The 26,327-nt window shown below is 30.6% G+C and overlaps 1 protein-coding gene and 2 long non-coding RNA genes across 3 annotated transcripts in view; 2 read left to right on the top strand and 1 right to left on the bottom strand.

Moving 5' to 3' along the window:
- LOC126926460 (uncharacterized) overlaps nt 1–19,301 on the top strand; it is a 153,879-nt gene extending 134,578 nt beyond the window's left edge. The window contains exon 3 of the long non-coding RNA XR_007714622.1: nt 17,508–19,301. This is a non-coding gene — a long non-coding RNA (uncharacterized LOC126926460). The remainder of the gene's footprint in view (nt 1–17,507) is intronic.
- Nucleotides 1–26,327, bottom strand: part of LOC126926444 (uncharacterized) — a 343,177-nt gene that overhangs the window by 145,497 nt on the left and 171,353 nt on the right. The window contains exons 8-10 of the mRNA XM_050742776.1: nt 23,097–23,099; nt 13,372–13,476; nt 4,865–4,912 (exon numbers count right to left, since the gene is read on the bottom strand). Of these exons, the coding sequence (XP_050598733.1) occupies nt 4,865–4,912; nt 13,372–13,476; nt 23,097–23,099 (156 nt within the window). The remainder of the gene's footprint in view (nt 1–4,864; nt 4,913–13,371; nt 13,477–23,096; nt 23,100–26,327) is intronic.
- On the top strand, nt 9,944–14,954 carry LOC126926492 (uncharacterized). The gene is made up of 2 exons (XR_007714659.1): nt 9,944–10,730; nt 13,329–14,954. It is a non-coding gene; the product is annotated as an uncharacterized LOC126926492 (long non-coding RNA).

Below are 26,327 nucleotides of genomic sequence, written 5' to 3'. Positions count from 1 at the left end.
GAATATAACGAAGGAAAGTGCGGTATTGATTATTCCGACCAAATGGTTTCTTATGCCACCACAATTAGAAAAGGAATCAAACGGTACAGAAAACTTGGCATCCAACTACTTCTGGAAATTTCTGTTGTAAACGCTTTGACGGTTTACAAAATTGAAACAAGGAAGAATATAAATATTAGAATATTTAGACAATCATTAGTTGCAAAATTATTAGGGTTGTCTGAAAATACAAAAAATCCTTGTCTTCGACGGAGTCAGCATAATATCGCCGTTTGGAAAAATGATTCCGGAAGAAGCATTAGACGCGCATGCAAACTATGTTATGCGAATAAAAGACGTGGAATGGACCGAACAAAGGCACAAAAGAATTTGAAGAAAACAACAACTTATTGTCCAAACTGTCCCGACCAACCTCAGCTATGTATAGAATGCTTTAAAGTTTTACATTCTAAATAATTTTTTAATAAACCATTTTCGTATTACTTTTATAACAATTCAACAGTTTTATTATTATGGAATATCTTTTCAGATACCTACGACGATCCTTCGCAAGTAGTCAAATAAGCGACACCCGAATATAGGTTACGTGGCCTGACTAGAAACTTTGCTGACACCCGAATACAGGTGTCGTGGCAGTCAACGTGTTAGGACGAAGAAACGATACTTAACGCTGAATTTCAAAATTATGTTACTTTTTATACCGACTTCGGGAAAGAAGTTTTGTTTTTAATGTATGTTCGCCAATTTCTCAGAAATGGCTTAACCAATCAGGATGATTCCTTTTGCATCGTATGAGGTACGTTTTCAGAGTACGTTCTCCCATTGGTCCCATTAAAAAAATTTCACATTTATTTATCGTCAAGTACTGTTTACTATAAGAATCTAATTTTTAAGTATGTTTGTCGAGTGCTCGGTACTACAATAAGCTATCGGTAAAATTTTCCGTATCTTGTAGAGGTACATCACCCTGGGTCACATTTTTTCAATTTCTTCAATTTTTAACTATTGTTATTGCAAATGACCTATTATTCGGCGATTTCATTTCATTGTGTCATCCATTTCTTTTCACAGGCTTATCGCTCAAAGGCTTGTCGCTTACTTGACCCGTGTCTTTTATTCTTATCATACTTGGCCGTTTCTTTACACATTGGTTGTAGGAAGTAGACTTCAGCTGTTCCTCTATAAAAGAAGTTCTCATAATCTTTGCATTTCTCAAGCGCTCTTTCGTCATGCAGTTTACCGAGAATTTGTTCCATGCTTAATCAGATATGGCTCGACGGTCTGAACTTTCCACGCGACTAAGAGCGTCGTAAATTTGGCCCCTTGCAAAATTCCTTTTCCCAAGATCAATTACGGCCCTATTCTGTAATTACAGCTTAAAAATTAAATTAAACGCTCCTTGTAATTGCGCTTACTATCCAACTTAGGACAAACGGTAACATTCTTCGTTCAATGTCCCCATCACTTTTGTCATCTGAGATGTCGCTACCGTCGGAGATATCAGAATCTAGCCATCGGAATTTTAAATATTGAATGCGACACTCCTCCGCAATTACTCCTTCTTCGTGTACTGCATTGAAAGCAGCTGTGTGGGCAGGCGCTGCTTCAATAATTCATTCCGTACGAACAAATCGTTGGACGGTGGCGTCTCTCAATATAGACTTTAACTCGTGTTTCCATCGCAGGAAACATTGATCTACGGATTCGTTTTCAGGCATAAATCCGCTTTTGTTTTGTTTGTTTTGAAATATACTCATGTAGTATATCGGGTCAAAGGCGTTGTAACGTCGATTCACATCAGAGACCAGGCCACACACCGCGGGCAGGATAGCACCCAGACGTCTGCACATCCTTGGCGAGTACCCTCGATAGTCTTAAGTAGCCACCAGGGGTCTTGGAATTTCCATGGTTAAGGTTCTTCAGACCAAGCGAGTATTTCTTAGATTTCTTTTTACGATTATTGTTTACTATGGGTTAACACGGAAAATTGGCTTTCCTCGCGTTTGGTATATTCCCTTAGCAATTTTCTCACGAGGGCGGCTGAAACCCTTCCTGGTCCACCAATCGTCTTATTATCCAATCGGAGACGGTGTCCACTGCCCTCACTTGCTTAACCAAAATTACCATCAACAAATCCGATAGTCCCGTGTCCTTAGACACACCCACCCACCTAGCTTTCCTCAGACACAGTATCGTCAGTAAGATTCACTTATTCTGTATTCCTAGAATAGTCAACACATCTTTACCGGTCTCTACCCTTATAACAGTCGCGTACTTAACGTATCATTGTAACTAAGTTTTACATAACGTGGTTGGAGTGAATTGTGATCTATGTCAATTCAGTGTGTATTCCGTTGTGATTGCTGAATTCGCAATAAAGTTTAACTAAAATTAATAGTTGTGTTACGACTCAGCTATCTTATTTCATTATCCAACCCTCAAGTTACGTGACAGCATCGTCGGGTCCATCAATGTGTTATCGGTCCTTCAATGGTATACTTTCGTAGAAAAGGCCTACGTGACCCTGGCCACGGGAGTTCGCGTGGTGGGGCTAAGAGAAGACAAAAGGATGCTAGAACGGCCAGTGTGAGGGGAGAAGCCGCAGAGAGTCAGTGGAGGAGCCAGAGAGTGTAAGTCGAGAAGTTGGCAGCCGAGTGTTGGACTAAGACGTACGACGATATTGTAATCAGTTTCTGTATTGGGTATTGCTTATTGAACGAAAACTAAACTCAACTACAAATAAAACATCCTTACTTGTCCTTTTGTCCTTCTTTCTTTCCTTCTTCTTCTTTTATATCCTTTAATAAATTCTTTTATAAATCTTCGATAAATTTGAAAATTTGATAAGGAAACAGCAAAGTCGTCTCGTTCCTTTCATTCATCGCTCGAAGCAGTGTATAAGATTCGGGAAGACAATTTTGATTTTACAAGCGTCGATTGCGACAGTAAGATAAACAGCAGTTGATTTGGTGGGAACGTTCATAAAATTAGAAATTCGTGGGCGTCGGTATTAAGATACGTCTAATTATAATTGACCGAGTAGTATATTAAAGTATAATGCTGCGGGGATTTTCTAGAACAATTTATCACCTTCTATGCCAATTTTCATTTCGAATTATTGAAAAATTATTGAGTGGCCTTAATGAGCATTAATGTAACTTCAGACAAACTGGCTTGCTTACATGCAACAGACGTACCATAAAGATTCAAACAACAGATACATACCAATATTACATGGACGTGTTAGGAAAGATTATCAGAAAGATAAATGATTTACTGTCTGTTTTGTTTTCGCCTTATTTAATTGCAAAACAACTTTGGTAAAATGGGCAACATTGTTGTTGTACATATGAATGTATGTAAATATTTTGTCTTACATGTTCAACATATGAGACACTTAAAGAAATGTTTAATGGCTATTTGACTTTCCTAAATTGAACTGTATTGATTTAACCTAAAACTAATTAAAAACTTATTAATATCTTTCAGAATCATTACCTGATTATAATTTTAAAAGTATACAAAATCCATAGGTACATTCAATACTTTAGTAAAACATTTCATCACTTGTAATAAAACAACACATAACTTTTCCTTCTCTATATCACCTGCATCACTGGATTGCTACTTTGATCAATTATAATACTCTAGATTTTCTATTATGTTTTCTATTATTGCTTTTTTGGTTCTAAGTGTGTCAAAAAGTCCATAAAGAAATGAGTTTTCCATTTAATTTATTCCAAATTTTTATTATATAGATAAGTATGATTTTAATTTATCATGTTCTTCTAACTCTTTCACTTTTTCAGGTAGCTTTCACATGATTTTGCTGTATACCAGGATCATTGTCTTAACTAATAATTTATTAGTAATAAAAATCTGAATATCTTGTATATATACAAATTACTATGGGATATCTAATATCTATGTATTGTGGTGTATATGTATATGCAAAGAGAGTGTTCCTACCTGAATTTAAATAGAAAAATGGATTGTATATTGTTACACTTTATGTATATATTGAGTTTCTTTAAAGTAGTTTCAGTGCATAACATAAGAATCATTTAATTAATAATCATGATTATTGCTTTATACTTCTATCTGTAACAAATTTTAATGAAATATGTAATGCTATGTGTCTGTATATCCAACTTTATTTTTATACTCCATATGTCTTAAAAAAATAATTTAAACTTTGTCTGACAAACTATTATTATTGATTATGAAGATCAAAGAAATATTTATTCTTGCTAAAATCTCATTCAAATAAGCTTCAATATTTAACACATATAATTAACAAGTAATTACAAACATGCATATCAAAAAATACAGGATATGTAAATAGCTAAAGTTACATTAGACAATTTTTAATTTGGGAATTCACCATTCAACGATATCATACAAAATATTTTCCTAAAATCTCAAATCTACTACATTTCAAACATGCAATAAATTATGCTCTGTTCTCATTAAACAATCTGGATGCCAAATGTTTGTGAATGGAATTAAAAAATATTTCTAAGAAATTAATGTCATATATAGCAACTAAGCAATAGAACCACTTTCAAAAAATGACTTTACGTTCTCCTATCCAATAATATTGCAGAATATTTTGATATGAAAGCTACTTAAAAAAATCCCATTTAAAAATATTATAAATCCTATCTTAAATTTATTGCAAATTTGCCTTTTAAATCACAGAAAAATTTCATATTCTCTGGTAATATAATTGTACCTTTGTAGCAATAATTACAATACTAATACATACAAACGTATTTGTTAGACATCATATTTATTTTTAATACACGATTTGTAATAATATAAAACACTCTGTTAGTCTCACACGTCTCGTTTGCAACTTTACCTGGTGTTGCGGACGAAGCTTTAAACGTGGGAGCGAACATAACGTTCTCTGAAAATATCAATAAGCACTTTAAGGATCCAAACTCATGATTTTACTTGTTGTTTACTAAAAATACACAAGGTAATTGGCAATAATTAATTTGGAAAATTCTGAAATATAACCATAGAAATATTTCATTTGTACGAAAATTGTCGAAACTCTTTGATTATAAATAATGACAAAATAAACAAAATCTATAAAATTTTTTGACTGTTTTACGTATAATTGAACACAAGCTGTCCTTGCATATGACAGATTGGCGTTTGCGTCTCTCAAATTATAAGTACTTAAATGTTTGACTGCAGATATTTATGTACATTCACATTTTTGAAAATATAATTAGGAAAATAGAACCTCGGTCGAAAATTATGTTATCCACCAAAGTACTATACTTTGAATATTTTATATTTTTTTTTTATCTCTGCATCTTCATCATTGCATTTTCAACTTTCCTGTAAATGCATAAAAATCCGCAGTCTACTAATTATCATCGTCCTATACAGCTTATAAAATATTTTCTAATAACGTAATATTTACAAAATAAGTATTATATGACGTATTATTTTATTTAATTATTAAACAAAATATATTTTCGTAGTATTTATACTTTTAATTTAATACTATGTTTTTTTTAATTACTTTAACATTTGCTATTTTCCTGATCATTTATTATTGTATCTTAATATTTGATTTTATGGACGAGGAACTCTTTAGACGTATCTACTTTCTAATATATATGCTCATCAATCAGTTTGTCTATTTCAAATACACTATTTAAAGGTGATATCCGCATTGACAGACAATGTGACCCGGGAAGTATGGCATTACTCCACTTCAAGGTACAGCGTGAGTTTCCGGACAAAAAACAGAGAAACTTTCGTCGAGTAAACTCTAAAAATTATAGATACATAGGCATTATATACTTACTTTCTCCTCCCTTCCGGTCATGGGCTTTAAAAAATTAATTTCCTTCCTAACCATACGCATCATAATCATATAGTGTATGAGTAAGTACTAAGAGAATATAGAGACAGCGTTGAAATAACATTAACCTCAATCTTTATGTTCACAATTAAACAAATGTCTTAAACATGTATGTTTTGGGTTGTATCATTCATAAACACATAGGTATATTTAGATAAAAATTTACTGTTCATAATTTAGTCCATAATTCATACTTAAATTTTATTAAATTAAGATATTATATAATAGAAAGTATTTGTGTTCAAATAATCTCATTATGGATTATAAATTTTAAATATTTTGTACAACTGAAAAATATCTTTTTCATTCATCGATATGGATGAATATAGTCCTCTTGTTTTGCTGGATAAAACATGTATAGAACAGATCCACTCCTATAACGAGAGCAGTCACTATTTTGTTACCTTAAATCGCGATAAGGAACGTACTAAAGAGGTTTTAAATTGCTTCTTTATAAGAACGACGCGGGTCATTAATATAGAAGCAAGCTTAATGAGCTTCGAAGCAAAAATAAAAGGAAAAAAGGTAACAGGACGTACGAAGATGGAAAAGCGGATGTAGAACATGAAATATGTTGAGAAACGTTAAGTTGGTATGATCGCTAGTTCCTATAAGCTAAGTTGGTACGACTTTTAACGACGCTCTTTTGTCTTAGGAGTCGACCACGTGTTAACTACCTAAGTGTATCCGGTGTGTTCAGACGTTTTGTACGAGGTGGTGAAATATAAAAAGTAATATTCAATCTGTGTGAATCTATTGAATATCAACCCCAAACCTATATTTAATAACAAAATATTCCTCAAAGTACGATATCTATGCAATGGCTTTTTATATTTTAGAGTTTCCTTAACATCGAGTCATTGATTGAACACAATTAAAAAATTAACTGTCATTACGCTATAAAAGAAACTTCTAAACTTTTTATTACCTAATGTAATTAAGAACTGAAATTTATCATAAATTTTTATTCTTAACTATTTTGCCATTTCAGTAGGTATATCTATGTTCTCTTGATTTAGAAACTACATAAAATACTGAAACAGTATTAATATTCATATATCTAATATTAAATAGTATGTTTTAATTTAACTCTTTTTTCTGAAAAATATTAGGTCCATTTTATAGATAGAGTATGAAACCTTTTCTTTTGCTGAAATAAAGCTTATCATAAATTTCCATATTTATACGTCACAGATTGAAAATGAATAAGCTAGAGAAATATTAGATGATCATTTAATTGCTGAAATTTTAGGTTATATAGATTTTTACTTTATCAACATACCCTAAAAATAATATCTACAAGAATTTAAGTTAACATTGAATATAAGATCATTGAAAGTAAAACAAATAAACATTGTTATACATATAGTTGCATAATATTAATTAAAAGTTTTTTAAAATAATATTTTTGGAATATAAAATAAACAAATTTATCTAACCAGAAACTTTTGCAGAGCACTGTATTCAAATCGAATAAATAGAATCAATTGATTGATAAAAAGTAAAGGCTCAATCATCGTCATCCAAATTGAATTTCGCGACCGGAAGGAACCTCAGGAGCGGAAGATGCCAGTCCCTGACAAACGAAAATAGCACGCGTCTTCTGCCTTGAACACGCGTATATTGCAATTTCGTGCAATCTACGGAGCGGTAACGTGACACCTTTATGTAATCGAGGTCCGCCAACCAACAAGCTCTACTGCACGTTTTCCTCTATGTGTTTGCTAAACACTATCAGGTATCACGAATTTCTCAGTTTTAACACACAATTCTCGATGTTCTTAATAAATTCAATATGTCGGTTCTCTTAAGTTCATATTCATGAAATGTATTCAGGCAGTCTTTAATGCGTAACATGTAAATATTTACGAATGCTTCTTACAAATCCTTATTCGATAGAGTAATGAGAGTTGAACTTGTCTCAGATACGATCTTGCGCTTTATAGAGTTTAAAATTTAACCGGTGCTTTGAATGGGAATGGCGGTTAGCGCCACAAGTTAACGTTAGTAGTTGATGAAGAAATACGTTACGATTGTCATTTTCTTTCCTTGATTTAAACATTTAATGTCTGAAAAATCAGTTATACTGGAGCTTCCTTTATTACAGAATTATTTCTACTCAGGGCATAGAATTTATACAGGGTGTCCCAGTATTAATTTTACAACCTAGAAGGGGTGAGTATACGTGAAAAAATAAGTCGAAAATATGGAATAAATTTTTTTTCATTAGAGGCTTCGTTTTTGAGAAAATCGACTTTGAATTTCCTCCGAATATGCATGCACTTAAATATGTCGGATTAAAATTTAAACGGATTACGGTACAAACCACATGCTATAGATTTCGTGCACGCTTTCTCACGTATTTGTTGTTTTCAGTTTTTTGAACGCCAAAATGATCCTCACTTTTATTATAATTATGGAGGACTCGTGTTGTCTTCCAAATAAACTTTTCATTTAGTTCTCATAGATAAAAGATCCCATAGATAAAAATCAAGGGGTATTTAATTTACAAATTTAATTGAGGGAGCACACCTGTGTATGCATTATGGTGGCCAGCGTTTTCAACAATTTTCGCATTAATAAAGTAAATCTTAAGAATTACATGCCTTGTTATTACTCATAAACCTACGGCATATGTTTTGTATTGTGATCTGTTTAACCACGACATAGTCAAGCGCATGTCAATTTTCTCGAAAACAAAATCTCAAATGAAAAAAATTTATTCCATTTTTTCGACTTATTTGTTTATGTACAATCACCTCCTTCAGGTCCATCAATGCTGGGACACCCGGTATATATTAAATAAAATATTGATATGAAATTAAATATTCATGTGTTATATGTATATATAAGTTCCCTAAATAAAGAGTCTAAACTATAAATGAATTTATATAATCATATCTAAACTTCAATATTTGATTAAAACATTATTTAATGAAATTTTATAGTATAATTAAATAAATCTTTAATCAAAATCTTGACATTCAATGCGGTGTTTATACTACAATATTTAATATCCAAAAAAGAAATATATAAAAACATATAGAAATAGATAGAATTGAAATATATTGTACATATTTACAAGTACGTATTAATTCGTCATTATATCTACAAATATCTTCAATTATAATTTCCAATACAATTCCGAAACAACAAATGATTTCTTCTACAATACTATTAAAACTTGTTGAAAACCTACTTACATTTATACAAATTTAAAAATCACCTTAATCTTCATCCAAAATACAAAATGAATCATAGGAAGAATTAAAAAAAAAAAAAAAGAAAATTAACATTAAAAGAAATTATTCTACAAATACTTGTTTTTCACTAATAACTTTCATTATAATTTTCAATCAGTAAACCAACGTTTTTACGAAATTATCAAATATTATTGAAAGTATGTCTCTACAAACAAAATTAAATTAACAAATACTTTAATTTTCATCGAAAACAAGATATTCACACATTTGACGAATCATTTCAATTCAACGGACAATAAAATGAACTAAAAAAAATAACTAATCTTGACGTGGAATATTCAATAAATAATCCTTGCAAAAATTATGCAGAACTGTTGGAAGCACATGTGTCTACACAAACATAGTCACTTTAAAAGATAAAGACGGAAATCCGTATAGCGCGCAGGAACGGAAACGTCGGAGTGGTCGTTCGAACTTTAAAGCATCCCCCATTTTAAAGCGGCGTTCACAGGACAACCTGTTGAACGAGTCCTTAAGACGACGCGACGTTGTGACAAAAAGTCCTACCTCCAAACACACCATATTTTTAAGCGGTTGATTTCAAAATTTTTCTAATAACTTAGACACTCACTTTTTTCCAACATTGTATGCGCTTTGTTCTTCCGGTTAATCGACGGAAATTCGCACCAGATAACGCGATTACGAACGAACTTCGAAGAATAACCGCGGACTGCGGAGCGTCACGGTGCCTGATGGCAACGCCGCGCTGCGCCGCTGTCGCGCTACCACCATCATCGCCGCGCACTTCGACTCGTTCGACTACGCAGAAGCCGGCAATTGAAAATAGTAGCGTGACGTGGCTGCTCGTAACGCACGAAAATTCGTATCGAACCACGATCTTTGGTCTCGGGTCAAACATAAATGTTACACCGCGTATAGTGGCTCGCAAAAGTATTTGAACCTTTACAATTCAAAAATTGCATCTATTTATGCTGTGTGTGTTACATGAAAAACACTTTTTAATAATTTCATCAGTGCTATAATGAGTCTAATTTAAAACTAATATGAAAATGTATTTAAAAGTTACAAGATATTCGTTGCAAATTATATTTAGTAAAAAGTGGTATAAAGCATAAACTGCCATTTTGAGCATTGCCATTGAATAATTGTTAAACAGCACCCACTGAATATTTAGTTTTATTAATATAATAAATGTTTAAGTACTTCTATGATTTTTGCGAAACACATACATGCTTACACCAAATATCTTGTAACTTTTATGTACATTTTCAGATTTATTTCAAACTTTACAACATAGCTATGATACTGGAGTCTTATTCGTCTATAAGGTTAATATAATAAATAATAATAAACTCATAGGTTAATGAGATTGCAAAATATTTCGTATAACACACATAATATATTCGTCAAGAAGTCTCTATAAGTATTCGAATATTTTCTTGTGCAATTGTATATATTCTTTTTTTCCTCTTTATTTACCTTCGACACGGTAACTACGGACGGTGTGTAGAACTTTGTTTTTCTTAACTTCGGTTTAACGAACAGTGAGTCTGGAGTAACGCAGAGAATAAATGGAACTGAACCGCATGCCAAACATCAAATTAATGATTACTTTTTAGGTAAAATTTTGTATTTTATATAGGTTTGATGTAATAAAAATTAACGAATGATTTTTGAATAAAATTTTGTGCTCTACGTTGGTTTCTTATAATAGAAACATATAATATAAATATAGATATATAAAGCGAGGCACTTTGTAAGTAAACTGTAGGTAAGAAGTACAATCGAATTTCAACTATCAGAACCCCGATTAATGGAATTAATTAATGGACTATGGGGAAATTAAGAAATTAAAATGTTTTTCTTTCTGTTTATGTAGATTCATTATTTTATGAATGCAAAACAAATGAAATTATATTATATTAAATATAAATTATTATATTTTAAATATTACAACGAATATTTTACTTTGGATATTTTGTATATTTTTATATATTCTATACGTTTTGTATTTTTGTACATGCATAAACAACTGCAGTATACTTATTGGTATTATTAACCAATTAGGAGGAATTGGAAGAAAAGCAATACCAAAAAGTATTCAAGATAAAGAATTTAATATAACTGGAAATATTTTATAATTCAATGATATACTATAAATTTCTCACTCAGTCTTAAGCTACTAATACTACTTAATACTACCATTTATAAAATAGTTTAAAATATGATCTTTCCTCAGATGGAAACGAGTTATTCTATTAATAAACTTTATCTTTCATTTTTCAAAATTCATAAATTAATGTAATATAATTAATTCGAATAATTAAGATTCCACTTTAACTTAATCTAATGTCATCTATACTGCAAAGTAGAGAACAATGTAGCTATTTATAAGAACAAATATAAATCTGATTTTGTTATTGAAAAAAAAATGTTGCAATGATTCTTAATATTGCAAAGTGCTAACTAATTTTTGTTCATAATATTTTGTATCAAATTGCAAAAAATACCCAAAACATCCTGGCAATTGGAACACCAGGAATATCTATTTTTAGTGATTTTACAATCTATAATATATTTTTTATGTTTCAATTGGAAGCATAATACTCTTGGATCATAAAAAAGAATTACTATCGTTTCTGTATGAATGATAAATTGTTTTGATAGATGATAATTCTATTTGATTATATTATCGTCCAATTTACTCGATGATGTTCTGAAATTGTATTAATCTTACTCAATTTAAATCTATGTTACCAGCTTAAGACTGAGTGAGAAACTTATAGCATAGCATTGAATTAAAAAATGTTTGCAGTTATATTACATTCTTTATCTTGGATACTTTTTGGTTTTGCTTTTCTTCCAAGTCCTCCTAATTGGTAAATAATACCAATAAGTATGGGAAATTTAAATGTATTAAAATACACAAAAGAATATAGAAAAATATACAAAATATCCAAAGTAAAATATTCGTTAAATATTTAAAATATAATAATTAATTATTTTAATATAATATAATTTCATTTGTTTTGCATTCATAAAATAATGAATCTGCATAAACATCTATAGTTTACTGACCACGAATAACATAATCTTTTATTTATTATACTTGCTCATACTAAATAGTGTAGATCACTGTTGGCCTACATAGCACGGAATGCGTTAATTATATCTTTGAGTACAGTTTCACAAAAAACGTTGAACTCTATTCAATTACACGGATGTAAATTAAAGTAACATTCGCAAAAATTTTACATTTCCCAGGTTGATTCTGTTACCCTCGTATTAATTTATTGCTTTTGTTAACTTTCTATTATTTTACCTACTTTTATAATTATTTGTAAAATTTCTCATTATTCTAATATTTTAACATTAAACTGTTTCTGGTGGCTTTGTGTAGATTACATAGAAACTGTAACATTTTCCCAAAATTGTACTGATTTTTTTTCGATATTATACGATGCTTCAAAAAATAGTTAATTTTTGTTTCTCATGTATTATTTTATTTACTTTTATAATTATTTGTAAAATTTCTCATTATTCTAATATTTTAACATTAAACTGTTTCTGGTGGTTTTGTGTAGATTACATAGAAACTGTAGCATTTTCCCAAAATTGTACTGATTTTTTTTTCCATATTATACGATGATTCAAAAAATAATTAATTTTTGTTTCTCATGTATTATTTTATTTACTTTTATAATTATTTGTAAAATTTCTCATTATTCTATTATTTAAACATTAAACTGTTTCTGGTGGCTTTGTGTAGATTATATAGAAACATAGAATTTTTCCAAAATTGTACTGATTTTTTTTCCATATTATACGATGCTTCAAAAAATAGTTAATTTTCGTTTCTCATGTATTATTGTAAAAATTAGTAAATGGGTATTATTCATTACTGGAACACATAGGTGTTTCAGGAATTCAAATGAAAGAGAGAAAGAAATTCATCATGGAGAACCAAGTTCCTTTAACTTTGATAAAAGAATGAATTAGATAAAAGAATAATTGAAAGGAGAAAATAGTTAGTTAGAAGATGTACAAATTATAATAATTACAAGATGTCAGATTAGGTATTTCATAAAATTTTTAAATAAGTTGTATGCATACCTGAAATCAAAAACTAAAATACATATTTTTAAAATAAATAATTATTGTAAAAATTAATTTACCGTTAATTTATTTAATTAATTAATTTTTCATGAATTTTTTAGTAAAACGCATGCTGTAATTAACTAAGCAAAACAATGGACGCACCTTTCCCAAACAGAAATCCCTTGCCGAATTTCAAAGCATTGTCAATCTCGTGCAGAAGATCGTTCTCATTATCACACTGCCTTGTGTCAAAATCATAACCATATCCTTAAAAAAAAAAAACATGCCAAAGCGGCGCAAAAAATAAAATAAGTAAAAAAATAAAATATTACTAGAATTTAATAATGTAAAGTGCCATTCATTGATTTTTAAATGCATTAGAAATTGTTCATGGAATATTTATTCTTCTGCTTCCCGGCCTAGAAACGTTAAAAGTGATCTCATAGTTACTAGACTCGAATAGTTCTTTATTTTTAACAGTGATCGAGTAAGATTAGCTTCCAGAAAGTCTGAATCCACATTTTCTGTGTCGCGATAAAACACTAAAACTAAAAAGTGCTTTGTCATGAAATTTTAGCTTCTAATTAATTTACATAACATTATACCTTGACAAGTCATTAATTAATGAAGCGATAGATGTATTTGTTTTCAATGAAACAGTAAAATCTTAGTGTATTATATTTTCTTTACAAAAACAGTATATTTATACTATTAATAATCGAATTAGCAAAGGAAAAATATTATACATAGTCTATAAGTGAAATAATTAAATAAGAGATAAAATTCTTAATATTTTATGATATTTATAAATGTCATATTAATATGTTCTATATACTGATATTTATTATAAATATTCCACTATTATTGCTATGTTAATAAATCAACAGAAGCCATGTTATTATTGAGATACGTATAATTTTGTGTGCTGGACTAGGTTAAATGCGTCGTAGAGATATTTGTATGTGGGTATCAGTGTGTGGAGGTATGTGTGTGCGCGGCGTCTGAAAAACGGACGAATGTAAACAGTTCGGTCGGTTAACCGTCGATAAAAGGTCGGATATGGAAGAAAGTGCCGAGACGCGTGCGAGTGTGTATCGATGAATATTCTAGAAATCGTTTATAAACTGAATATGTGTCTACGTTAATATTAATCCCAAGTGTAAATTCAATGTTTCCATAACAATATTTCGGCCATCAAGATCCACAATTCTTAACAGTTACGAAGCGAGAAAGGAAGACAGATAGTTATTTCAAACGATTAAAAGTGAAGGAAATAAATATGTTGTGGTAAAACATGAAAGATGAACCTAAATATTTATAACCTGAAACTTCATATGTACGTACTGTCGGTCACATTAATATTCGGACACTTGACTTGTATTTTTTAGGGGGAAGTTAAAAGGATTAATTTACCAGGCGGCGGATGAAAAACATTCTGTGGATTTATGTCAGTTACGTACATGTTTAAAATTTGATCGAAGTCGGTCAACGTTGCTACGAGCGGTTAAAAATGGCGATAATTGCAGTTTTTCACGATTTCCGAGTAAAAGCAATAGATCTAAAGATTCTTACGTCTTTCGATACCTGTTATTCGTTTCTGCATTAATTTCGACGAAATTTTCATTAGCAGCTCAAATAAAAAAGTTGTAAAAAATAATCTTCACTATTTTTCTCCATCGATTGCAATTTTTTCAAATTTTTCCTTGCAACTTCCTCTTACCTTCTCAAGAAACTCAAGTGATTTAGCCTAGTTTTGAAAAAGGTATCCTGTTTTAAAGAGTGTCCCAATACTAAAGTGATCGATTCTACATCTAAATGCTAGATTTATGAAAAAGTCCATTATTTTTTCTTTTTTCTTATTTCTTTTTCGAACTTTCCATCTTCTATTTTCAAACATAATTGTGCAAAACGATAAAAACGAGAAAAATTGTGTCGAGAAGAAAGTTTCAAATAATCCTTTTTCGTACCTGACTTCCTACAAACTATTTATTTAAATTACAGTTTATTTAACAAATTCGCGCTGCATATTTTAATAATTCCAATTTCTAAATCGAAATAGTATCTAAATAATAATAATAATAATAGTAATAAATAGTATCTAAATTGAAATCATAAAAAGCCAGTATGTACAACAAAGAATTACATAAAGTAGTGCCAATATTGATAACAAGAATTCTAAAGTTCAGTTGTGAAAACAAATCTTAAACTTGTCATTAAGAAACTTCAACTCATACATTTATATATATGCAAACGAATTAAGTCATTTCATTCATAACAAACATATAATATATAAAATGCACCTGATTCTTATAGCTCCGGGCAAATAAGTTAAAATAAATTGCTACATAAATTTTGCTTGCGGACGAAACGTGAAATTTAGATAAATTGCACTTTGGCCAACGAACCAACTTAGTTTTTTCGAGAATATTTGAGACGTAGTAGACAACAAACACACAATGAAATTAATTCTACAGCGATTCTCGAATTTTCATATTACAATCTCTTTTCTTGAATTACAAGTTATCAATTATTAATTAACTAATAACAATTAATTACAGGGTTATTAATGACCGTACCACGGTAAGGAATAGTCAGTAAAAATTAATATTCTTTAGAAACGCTAGAAAAAACTAAACTTCTTGTTTTTGCTTGTTCAGTGAATTTTGTAAGTCACGTTGTGCTCATTTCACACCGAATTTAGCAGGTGATAATCGATATAGTTTTATATGTTGCAAGTATCAAAAATATTTGGTTCGGTTTTAATCTTTCTTTTATTTCAGCGATAAATATGATTTTTAATGTTTTAAACAAATCTCTGTAAAGTTCTACTTGTTTAGCTATATTTAGAAGAAAATGAATTTGCATAAACAACTGCAGTCTAACAATTATTTGCTACAACGAGGAAAAGAAGCATGACATTTTGAATGACAAAGCTCCTTTCATTTAATTTTATCAATTTAGCTATTTATTATAAAAATTATAATAATTTTTAACAGAAATTTTATGTATTTATGGAAAATTTAAAAACGTATAAATATATAGACTGCATACAAATAATATAAAAAAATACATAAAATGTCCAATGTGAAACGTTATAATATTTAGCCTGAAGAAATTTTTATTTAGGGAACATTTCTTTATTTGCATTCATAAGAATATGGAATTGTATATTTAATATTACAAATTGCAATTAGAAGTTCATTTTACTGTTTGATTACAACTTGCCTTATCTTGCAATGCAGCCAGTAACATTCATAAATTTTTACAATCTTAAATATTAACCACGATCAGATAACTAATCTGTTCCACACGTCGACTTCTTCCTTTTCTTTTTCTCTTACGTAGAGGAAACCTTCGTAGGCACCCCGCGTCCTCGCCGGGAGGACACAGGCTAGTGGCGGATTTCACATATCGATCTAGGAAATATTTATTTTGAACGTCTATTTCGGTGTCTGTCTATGTAAAACGTGGAATTCGACGCTGGTACGGCAACAGCGAGTTGAAAAGGGTGAAGGTCTTGAGAAGGTTCGGCGACTACTCGGTGAGTATAACAGTCGGTGTCGCAATTTGACGGAAATAACTAAAATCGAGATGGTGGTTCCGGCGCGTCGTGGCGTAAAGCTGGACGCGTCCGAAGAAACGTTGCACGAGCTCTGGCCTATTTTCTCGTCGAAGACTATATTTAGGTTCTCATTCTCGAATGAATCATAAACGCGTTACAACTGATCGATCAGTCACAACTGGTTCCCTTGATTCGGCACAGAGAAGAAATAATTTGTGGGTAGTAAATGTTTATCGCGACGGTCAGAGAATACTTTTTTCTCTGTTCTTGCATAATATCAGGTCATCTGGAAAGTATTCGGAGTTTTTACTGCACCTCGTTTGGTGAGAAAGGGAGGGACGCAAATAGAAGCAAGAGAGGAGCAAGAAAGGATGACAGCATATCAGATTATAGAGGAAAGAAGAAAGAGAGAAGCAGAAGAGAGGGGGGAAAGGATAAGAGAATCCAAATATAATATATACTACGGAATATAATAATATAATACACTACGGAAATATAGCTAAAGAAAAATGACCAAAGTACCTAGAAGGGAGGATGAAGTGGAAAGACAGAAGAATACTGACAAGATTAAGATGTGGAAACGAGACCAAAGCAGGGGAATACTGAAAGGAAGAGGAAGAAGAAAGATGCAGACTATGTAAAAGGAAAGAAGAAGACCTGAGACACGTAATAGAAGAATGTGAAACAACGGGAGGACCAAAAGACATGGGAAAAGTGCTAAATGAGGCGGGAGAAGGTTTAGCAGAACTGAAAGCAATGATAGAGAAGAGAAGGGCAAACGACAGGAAGGATGCACAGCAAGGAGACTAAAGCCCAAAGTTGCAATAGCTTTTAGTGATTAGTGGTTAATTTGTAGTTCCTAGTTTTAGTTCTTAGAGAATAGAATAACTAAGGGAGTGCAATAGAATAGAGTTGAAAAGAGGGGAGGTAGATATATAAGAAAAGAAATAGACATAAGAGATGTAAAACCGAAAGTTCGTTCAAAGCCAAAAGGCACGGACTAAGCAACAATAAATAATAAATACTACACCTGATTTTAATAGTAGCACTACCAAAGCAATCACAATGATTGGTACCAGGCTTGTATCCCTCAATTTACGCGGTACTATTCTTACGCGGTAAATTATAACCTAACTTACGCGGTAGTTTTTATACGCGGCCAGAAAACATATTTTCCTAGAAGTATTAAAAGTAACAAATGTATATAGTAACTTATTCGGCAATGCTGAAAGTCAGTGCTGTATACGATAAGCATAAAAGTAGATTATATTGTGCTAGCGATGATATATGTACATATCTTGTCTTTTGTGTTGACAGGTTTTATTTATACGATTTTCATTCGCGTAGAATGAATCCACATGGAACAGATACCTCGCGTAAGTCGAGGGATAGGTGTACTTATGTTGTTATTTCTTTATTCAGAGGTAGGAACACAATAGCTATTATTTTATTCTTTGGATAAATCTATCACACCGTTCTGAGCCGAAAAACCTTTATTGCACATTCTTACATGGACTAGGGATAAAAACAAAAGAACATCTTAAACCTATCGATTAAATCTATCGATTGTAACTAGAACTATTTTCTAGTTACTATTTCTTGTAACTAGCGCATCCGCATATAGATGGCGAGCACGAACTCACGTTCGTCATTTTCAACAACCTATTTATTTTCGTTATATTGCTTTAATCCTAATTCATTGTGTATGATGTATTGGGTTGTCCGAAATGTTTCTTTCGTTACATAAGATGATAATAGATGAACAACAATTTTTGTTTTATATTATTTTATTGAATTAGGTATGATCCATTTCATAATGCATAATTCAATAAACTAATGTAAAACAAAAAACATTGTGCGTCTATTATTTCCTTATAAAACAAAAGAAACTTTTCGGACAACCTAATATTTAGATATACAATAGAAGATCGATAGTCTTAGTGTTGATGCAACATACATATTTAAGATATTGTAAAAGTATGATTGCACATATTGTACAGAGTGACTATGTGATTCTATAGAAATCCTACATGAAGTTGAGAATATGAAATAAAATTACTTCATACGAGGCTCTGCCTTAAGAAAATTGACATTAAATATTTGTCTCATCAGTGTGTGTGGATTAACGGCTTGACTTGTGTTTATGGTATTAGAAAACACACAATCAAGCAGGACAGCAAATTTTATAACATTTCACAACGTTTAACATTCATAAATTATGCAACAAAATTATACAACAAATAAATTATGCAGAATACGATACTTTTCATAGAAAATGCAAAGAGCAATGTGTATTCAACTATTGAGATATGTATAATTTTATGTGCTAGACTAGGTTAGATGCGTAGTAATGATACTTGATGTGAATATCAGTATGTGGACGTATGTGTGTGCGCGACGTCTCGAAAACAAAGGAATGTAAACTGTTCAGTTAACAGTCTGATATGGAAGAAAATGCTGAGACGCGTGCAAGTGTGTATCGATGAATATCTTTGAAATCGTTTATCAAATAAATATATAACTATTCTAATATTAATTGCAAGTGTAAATTTAGTGTACCTATACCATTATTTCGGTTATTAAGATCCAAAATTCGCAACAATAACAAATCAAAGCATAACTATTAATATTAAATTACAGCAATTCGCTAACACTTACATGTGAGGGAGTCAGATTTCTAAAAAATAAAGCTTCGTATGAAAAAATTGTATTCTACGTTGCTGACTTATTTTTTCATGTAGAATCACATCATAAATCAAGGCACCATGTATTCTATTATATTTGTCGTGGCTCACTTCTATCGTTTCAAATGGAGACTAATTCGTTTTATTTTGTTTAAAGACCAAGTGTAAAGATGGAAAAATATAGCGAACGCAATAATATAATAATTTCATCAACTATTCATGTCTAACCTTATTAACCTAATTTTCTTCTGATCTGTACCTTATTATACCTTTCCCTTTTTCCGTTCACTCGACAATTTTTGTACGCAGAACTAATATTTTTGTAATATGTTGACAAAAGACGTGGATCAAATATAATAAAAATTAGATTTAAAAAAAAATTAATTGTCAACGAAATTATATATTTTTCTAAAATAAACAAATAAAATATCGCATTAACATGCAGCAGCTCCCTCTGCTTGCCACCAGAAATCTACCAATGCCTTTCTCGCAAACGGTCACTCCAACCTATTCTAATAAATATGATTTCCAACATGACTTTTCTTATCGATGTCTAAGACACCTTCCTTGTCTAAGGCACTGACTTGTTAGGTAGCTTAAAGTTGACGATTCACTGATCTAAACCAGTTCAAACTCAGGCAAAATTGTCACAGTTTTTAACACAGATCTTTTGTACATATCTGTTGCAAAAGATATGTCACCGGTTTTACAAGATTCTACAAGGTATAGTTGATCGAGAGCGTTCTTATATCGGAAGGTATCCATTCGTTTGCGAGGGCAGGTGAAGACTGCCTAGTCGTCAAAAAAAGAATCTTCTGAAGGACACAGCCCGAGACGCGCTTGCTCCAAATTTATGATGCTCATGGTCCGCCCAGATTCATCAGGTCAGCTGCACATGGCCCATTGTAGTAGTAGCAACAAATAGTTATATACATAATTATATACATTATGTGCTATTTACGATTAAAATTTGTTATCTGTTATTTATTATTCATTAAATTTGTTTTTTTCTGTTAATTAGGATATTGATTAAATAAATACAAACTATTTTTCAGACGGTTGAATAAAAAACAAGAAAATGTTTTAGAAGTATTGAAAAACATAAATAAAATCATAAAATTATTAACAATCAAATATTTATATCTTTTTACCATTATGGTATTTAATGTTAATTGTGTATTTATTGCTTAATCTTTGTTGTTATTCATCATTCGAATAAATTTTCGTTACTAATTGTAACAAGTTTATAAACAGACACAATTGGCAAGCCGAGACAGTGTCGTGACTCATTCACAAAATGATTAAGTATATTACAACGAAGTAGCGAAGTTAAAATAGTTATTCAAATCACGGCCAAGACTGTACACAAGACTAGTCTCGTGGTCGAGTACTTGCAGCTTTTATATGTTGCGTTTGTAGGTGTTGAAGGGAAGGAGAGGATCCTGATTGCCCTACGTAATGGGGAAAATGTAATGTTGAGCCATGTACGAAGGTCAGTTCAAAGCCTAACGATTCACTGTCAGGTAGTATGGAATGTCATGGTAAAGTTTTGTTAAGTCTTCGAAAAATTGATGCCAAAGAAATCTCATACTAGTCGAGTTAAATGGGTCCTCGAGATACTTGGACTTGGCTTCGATGGAAATAGTTCTGTACATTTTTACAGGATCGATTTTTCAATAACTGAATCAGTTTAGCTTCCGAATGCAAACAGTTCCATATAAATAGACCAAAGCAAATACCTTTGGATTGGCTTAGCTTGTTAATGCATTTCCAGCTTAAAACCGGGAACCCACTGGTGAGCTAAATCAATCCAAAGCTTTGATGCATTCATACGAAACTATTTCGATTGGCAAGATAACGTGGCCGACAAAATCGGTCCTGTACGAATATATGAAACCGTTTCTATTCAGGTTCAAGTATCTCGAAGACCCATTTAGAGACCCTCGGGCTATCACGGTATTACATTGAACAATTTTTCAAAGATTTCACTAGGTCATTCTATCAAATGTCCAAATTGGACAAATTGAGAATGAAAAGAATTAAATAAAAAAAAAACCTCACTAGGTCCAACAAGGGTGCCTTTTTCCACCTGCACTCTCAGCTCAGGCCACCATCGGCCGATTGCCACGCCACTGTTTCTGCTTGTCAGTTGCCAGTTTATGAACTTGCTACGATTAACAACCAAAATTTATTCGGAATACGAATAACGGAAAATGAGTAAACAATAAAAACAAAATTAACATCAAGCACTTAATATTATAATAATAGAAAATTACACGTAATTACTTGTTAATATTTGACAAAAAGACAAAATTTAAACATCTTATTTATGTTTTTAAACATTACCGAAATATTTTTTTGTTTTTTGACTATTTCAATTACTCAACCATCTAAACAATAGCAACAAAAATAATTTGAACCCATTTAATCAGCAAACATCCTAATTAAAAAACGAATTTAATAAATATACGAATAATAAATAACAAATAGTTTAAATATAAAATCGCAATTTTAATCGCAAATTATCAATAATTTATATAATTATGACTCATGATTCAGCCGTTGGGAAGCTTCGAACTTATTTTTTCTTTCTACTACAATGGGTCGTGTACGTCAGATTTGATGACTCTGACGTGACGTGCGCATTATAAATTTGCAGTAGACCCTCGTGGGGTCTTCTCAGGCCGCATTTTTATGAGGATCATTTCTCGACAGCGCGACGAAAACATCGCGTCGAATCAGCTGTACATTGTAAAACCGGTGACGTGCTTTGCGGAAAAATTTTTTAGACGCATTTTACTAATGGATACATTAGCAGGCCCTGGACTCTTGTATTAACCCAACTTTCCTCTCTTTTTCTTGAATACTTCTCTCTCTCTCTCTCTTTCTCTCTTTCCCTCTTTTTCACGCACATTCTTATATCCCTAAAAACGTATAGAATAGGATCCGTTAGCGCTTTATTATCTACGCTATACGTAATAAAAAATCGATCAGCACTGAATGTGTTATCATTGGTCTTCAATTTATTAGTATTATTATTGTCAGGAATGCCTATAAATTAATTCGGGTGTATCGTTGTTTATATTAAGTCTTTGTTCTTCCGAAAAATGCCACGTCCTAGGTAAATGACAGAATTATTTTCAAAATGAATTATTTTTTACATATGAGCTGTAAAATTTGACTTTTGGTATTTTATACGTATTGATGTTATACATAATATTTTGAAGTATAACATTGTTAAAAATATTCTTTGTTAATAAAGATATTAATAGTAGTTTTAATAAGAAACACGATTATTTCTGTATGTATGTCATGAATTGCGTAATACAATGATGAAAAACTTCAGATATTTTTTTGATATATTAAGATCTTGATTTTACTCATAGGTAAGTTATAAAGTAATATATACCTAAGCACGTCCATTACTATAAATAAGCTCGAAAAGAAGATCCACATAATTTAACAATCCAGTCTGTGTATTTTTATAGCTTAAATGTCAAAGCACGTGTCAGTGAGAAAGATATGGACGCACTGAAAGTGACATCTGCCGGAAAAACACACAAAGTAATATGTAAAGCTTGAAATAGTATAAGTTTCCATTCTCAAAAACTTTGTGCTTCAATTGAGGACATAAGAAAAACCGACTGTGTTATCAACCAAAAGTATATTTTTGATGCTAAATTAAATCCTTTCGTTTAACTGTTCAATCGTTTTATTGAGAACAAAATACAAATATATGACAGTAATTTAATTAAGTAAGTACCTCATACTTTTATACTCATACTTTACAAAACGTATTGTTTTTGGTAGTACTGAATTAATTTTGGTTTGATGCTATGCAAACTCCTCATCGACAAGATTAAATATTTTGAAATTTCAATCCTTCAAGCTTTTCAAAAATATACTAAATATGCTAATGTGTAAAGTAATATAAATATACCTATAATGATATCTACAGAACATTTGTGTTGTATAATCAAATAATTGAAGAGTAAAAAAGTAAAATAAATATTTATATACATATTTAATAAAGATATTAAACTATTTGACCTATACTTTTGCATCCCTATTTAATTTAGGTATTTCGAGCTTTATATAGAATGAGAAGAAAGACATAACGTAAAAGTTTATGTGGTACGAAAAAAGATATAAAAATTTACGGCAGTAAAAATTCTAACAGCTTTAAGTTATTATTCTATATTCTAGTCGTGACGATATCCTACGACCTACGCGAAGTAAACAAACTTATCTTTCAGTATTTCCACTTTATGGGCAAGAAACCAATCCGCTTTTCGTCTATCGGTTCAGCATATAACGTTACGCAAACCTTATTTCTTGTTTCATTATGTTTTAATTTCTTATCGATGTCTGTGAAAATTAACTCACGTATAGTTCGAATTACGTCTACTTTCTATCTCCCGCGAAAGATCTATATTATACTAACGGTTGCTTACGATTTCGTTCACGTACACTACAAATATACGGGACAATTTTTTAGCAATAAATTTTTATGTATTAAATCCCTACAAATTTTTTATACTAACAGCTTTTTTCGAAAAAAGGCTCGATTTCGGAATAAACGCGACGTAAATAATAACCATCGTTGCTTGACCTCTACGCAACATGACAGTATATACAATTCAGATCAGCCAGGCTATCTCAGCTGTTACAAAACGAATCGGGATGAAACATACTCTATTTTCTTTTCCAAACACCAATAAACTATACAACAGAGAAAACATAAAAATCTCTTCAGTAGTTTATACGTGATGACAAAATATAAATTTCAACAATTCTTTTTTTGGACTCCATAACTTATGAGCTGTTCCTAGATGACCATTTCATTTCTTTTTATTTAATTTACAAATTTCATATTCTATTAAATAAAATCTCATATTAAATAGGACAAATTTAATATTTATTTTAATGTAAAATTGTAATCAAGATAAATCTAATAATGCAACAAAGTACGTATTGAATAGAAATAAAATTATGTGCTTTTAGTTTCATACTTTATTTCGTTATTTAAAATGTAAATATCTTACAGCTGTATTCACAGTGACGATATTTAATTTTTAAGAGAACATGACGTCTATCATCGTTGTAACAACTCAGGAGATGATCGGATATAGAAATAGAATGACAGTTAATAAAATGCATGTTTAATGATTGTTGAAAATGACAACGTGAGTTCGTGCCCGCCATCTATATGCGGATGCGCTAGTTACAAGAAATAGTAACTAGAAAATAGTTCTAGTTACAATCGATAGATTTAATCGATAGGTTTAAGATGTTCTTTTGTTTTTATCCCTAGTCCATGTGAGAATGTGCAGTAAAGGTTTTTCGGCTCAGAACGGTGTGATAGATTTATCCAAAGAATAAAATAATAGCTATTGTGTTCCTACATCTGAATAAAGAAATAACAACAATTTTCTTTACATTTTAACTAAATAAAAGTTGCTGAGGCTTCTGAAGTAATTAATCCTACTCTTATAACGAACATTACGAATATTGCAACGTCTGATGACGCCACTTTGACATCTGATTTTCAATGGTTAGTCACATCTTATAAATTCTTAACAGAACTAGCCAGACCCTGATGAAAGTTGCTTAAAAAAGAAACCAGTCGTCATAATGTTACTGGCAATACCACGATATAAGACAAGATAACAAATTCTTCAAATGAGACGTTGACACTAAAAATATCTTGAAACAACATGACTTACATATTGGAATAGCCAATGAATGGAAAAGATCAGTAGTACTAACATACTTAAAACAGTAAGCACATAAAATACTTCCGTGATTGGAAATAGATCTCAATTTTAAAAATGTGGCATTTGTATATTACTATGTAGTATCTATTATATCATATAATAAATATATAATAAATTAATTTAATTTATATTATATATTATTATATTATATATTATATTTAATAATATTTAATTTATTCAATATACATATGTACATGTATCTTGTTTGTGTTTAACTTAATAAATTGTTAGTTCGAGGAAAATTTGTTGCGATTGAAGGAAAATACTTACTACAATATCACACGTATACGATATTATTTATAAACGTACGTACTTAAAAATCAAATTTTATATTAAAAATAAATATCATATTTCAATCCATTTAACGTTTATCTTCTACATATTTCTACATATTTTCTATATATTTCTTACAATTCGTATAAAATGCTAATATCATTTATAAGTTGCTGTTATTTACTCTACTCGCTTTTATCGCATATTTTGCAACATATATATCAGCCACAGCATTTCGGATATTGGCGTGGCTTATCAACCTCGATAAGAGAGACGAATTAAATATATGTTACAAATTTTCAAAATCACATACTTAGTTAAATACTTTCTGCAAATTGTATGAATATATATGCATGTAATATTATGTTGTTATTTTTTTTTTATAATTAAACATAGACCATAAATATTGTTGATTAAACATAATTATTCCTAAATTATTAAAAACTGAGAATACAGTCCCGGAAAAAATCACTAATTTGACCCAAGAATAATTGTGTAATATTATGTAATATATTAAATATATTAATAATATATTATGTAATATATTAAAGAATGTAATATTATGTTTTATAAAAGCTTAAAAATTATGTTTTATGGAAGGCAGCTTCCAATCCTATAAAAAACAAAAATTGGAGATCTCATTCTTAGGAAAACACTTAGGAAAACACTTGAAATTAGTTAAATTCCAAATATAATATTATAAAATTTGCTGCATATGTATAAGTTAACATCATTAATTTGTATGTATCATTAAAAGATTTGAATTAATACATCTAAATTATATTTATATTTAACGATACTTCATTATAATAATAATATAAT

The sequence above is a fragment of the Bombus affinis genome, chromosome 18 (genome assembly GCF_024516045.1).
Source record: "Bombus affinis isolate iyBomAffi1 chromosome 18, iyBomAffi1.2, whole genome shotgun sequence".
In the NCBI taxonomy this organism is placed as follows: Eukaryota; Metazoa; Arthropoda; class Insecta; order Hymenoptera; family Apidae; genus Bombus; species Bombus affinis.
Note: the sequence above shows the minus strand (reverse complement) of the source record. Positions and strands in the feature narration are given on the sequence as shown.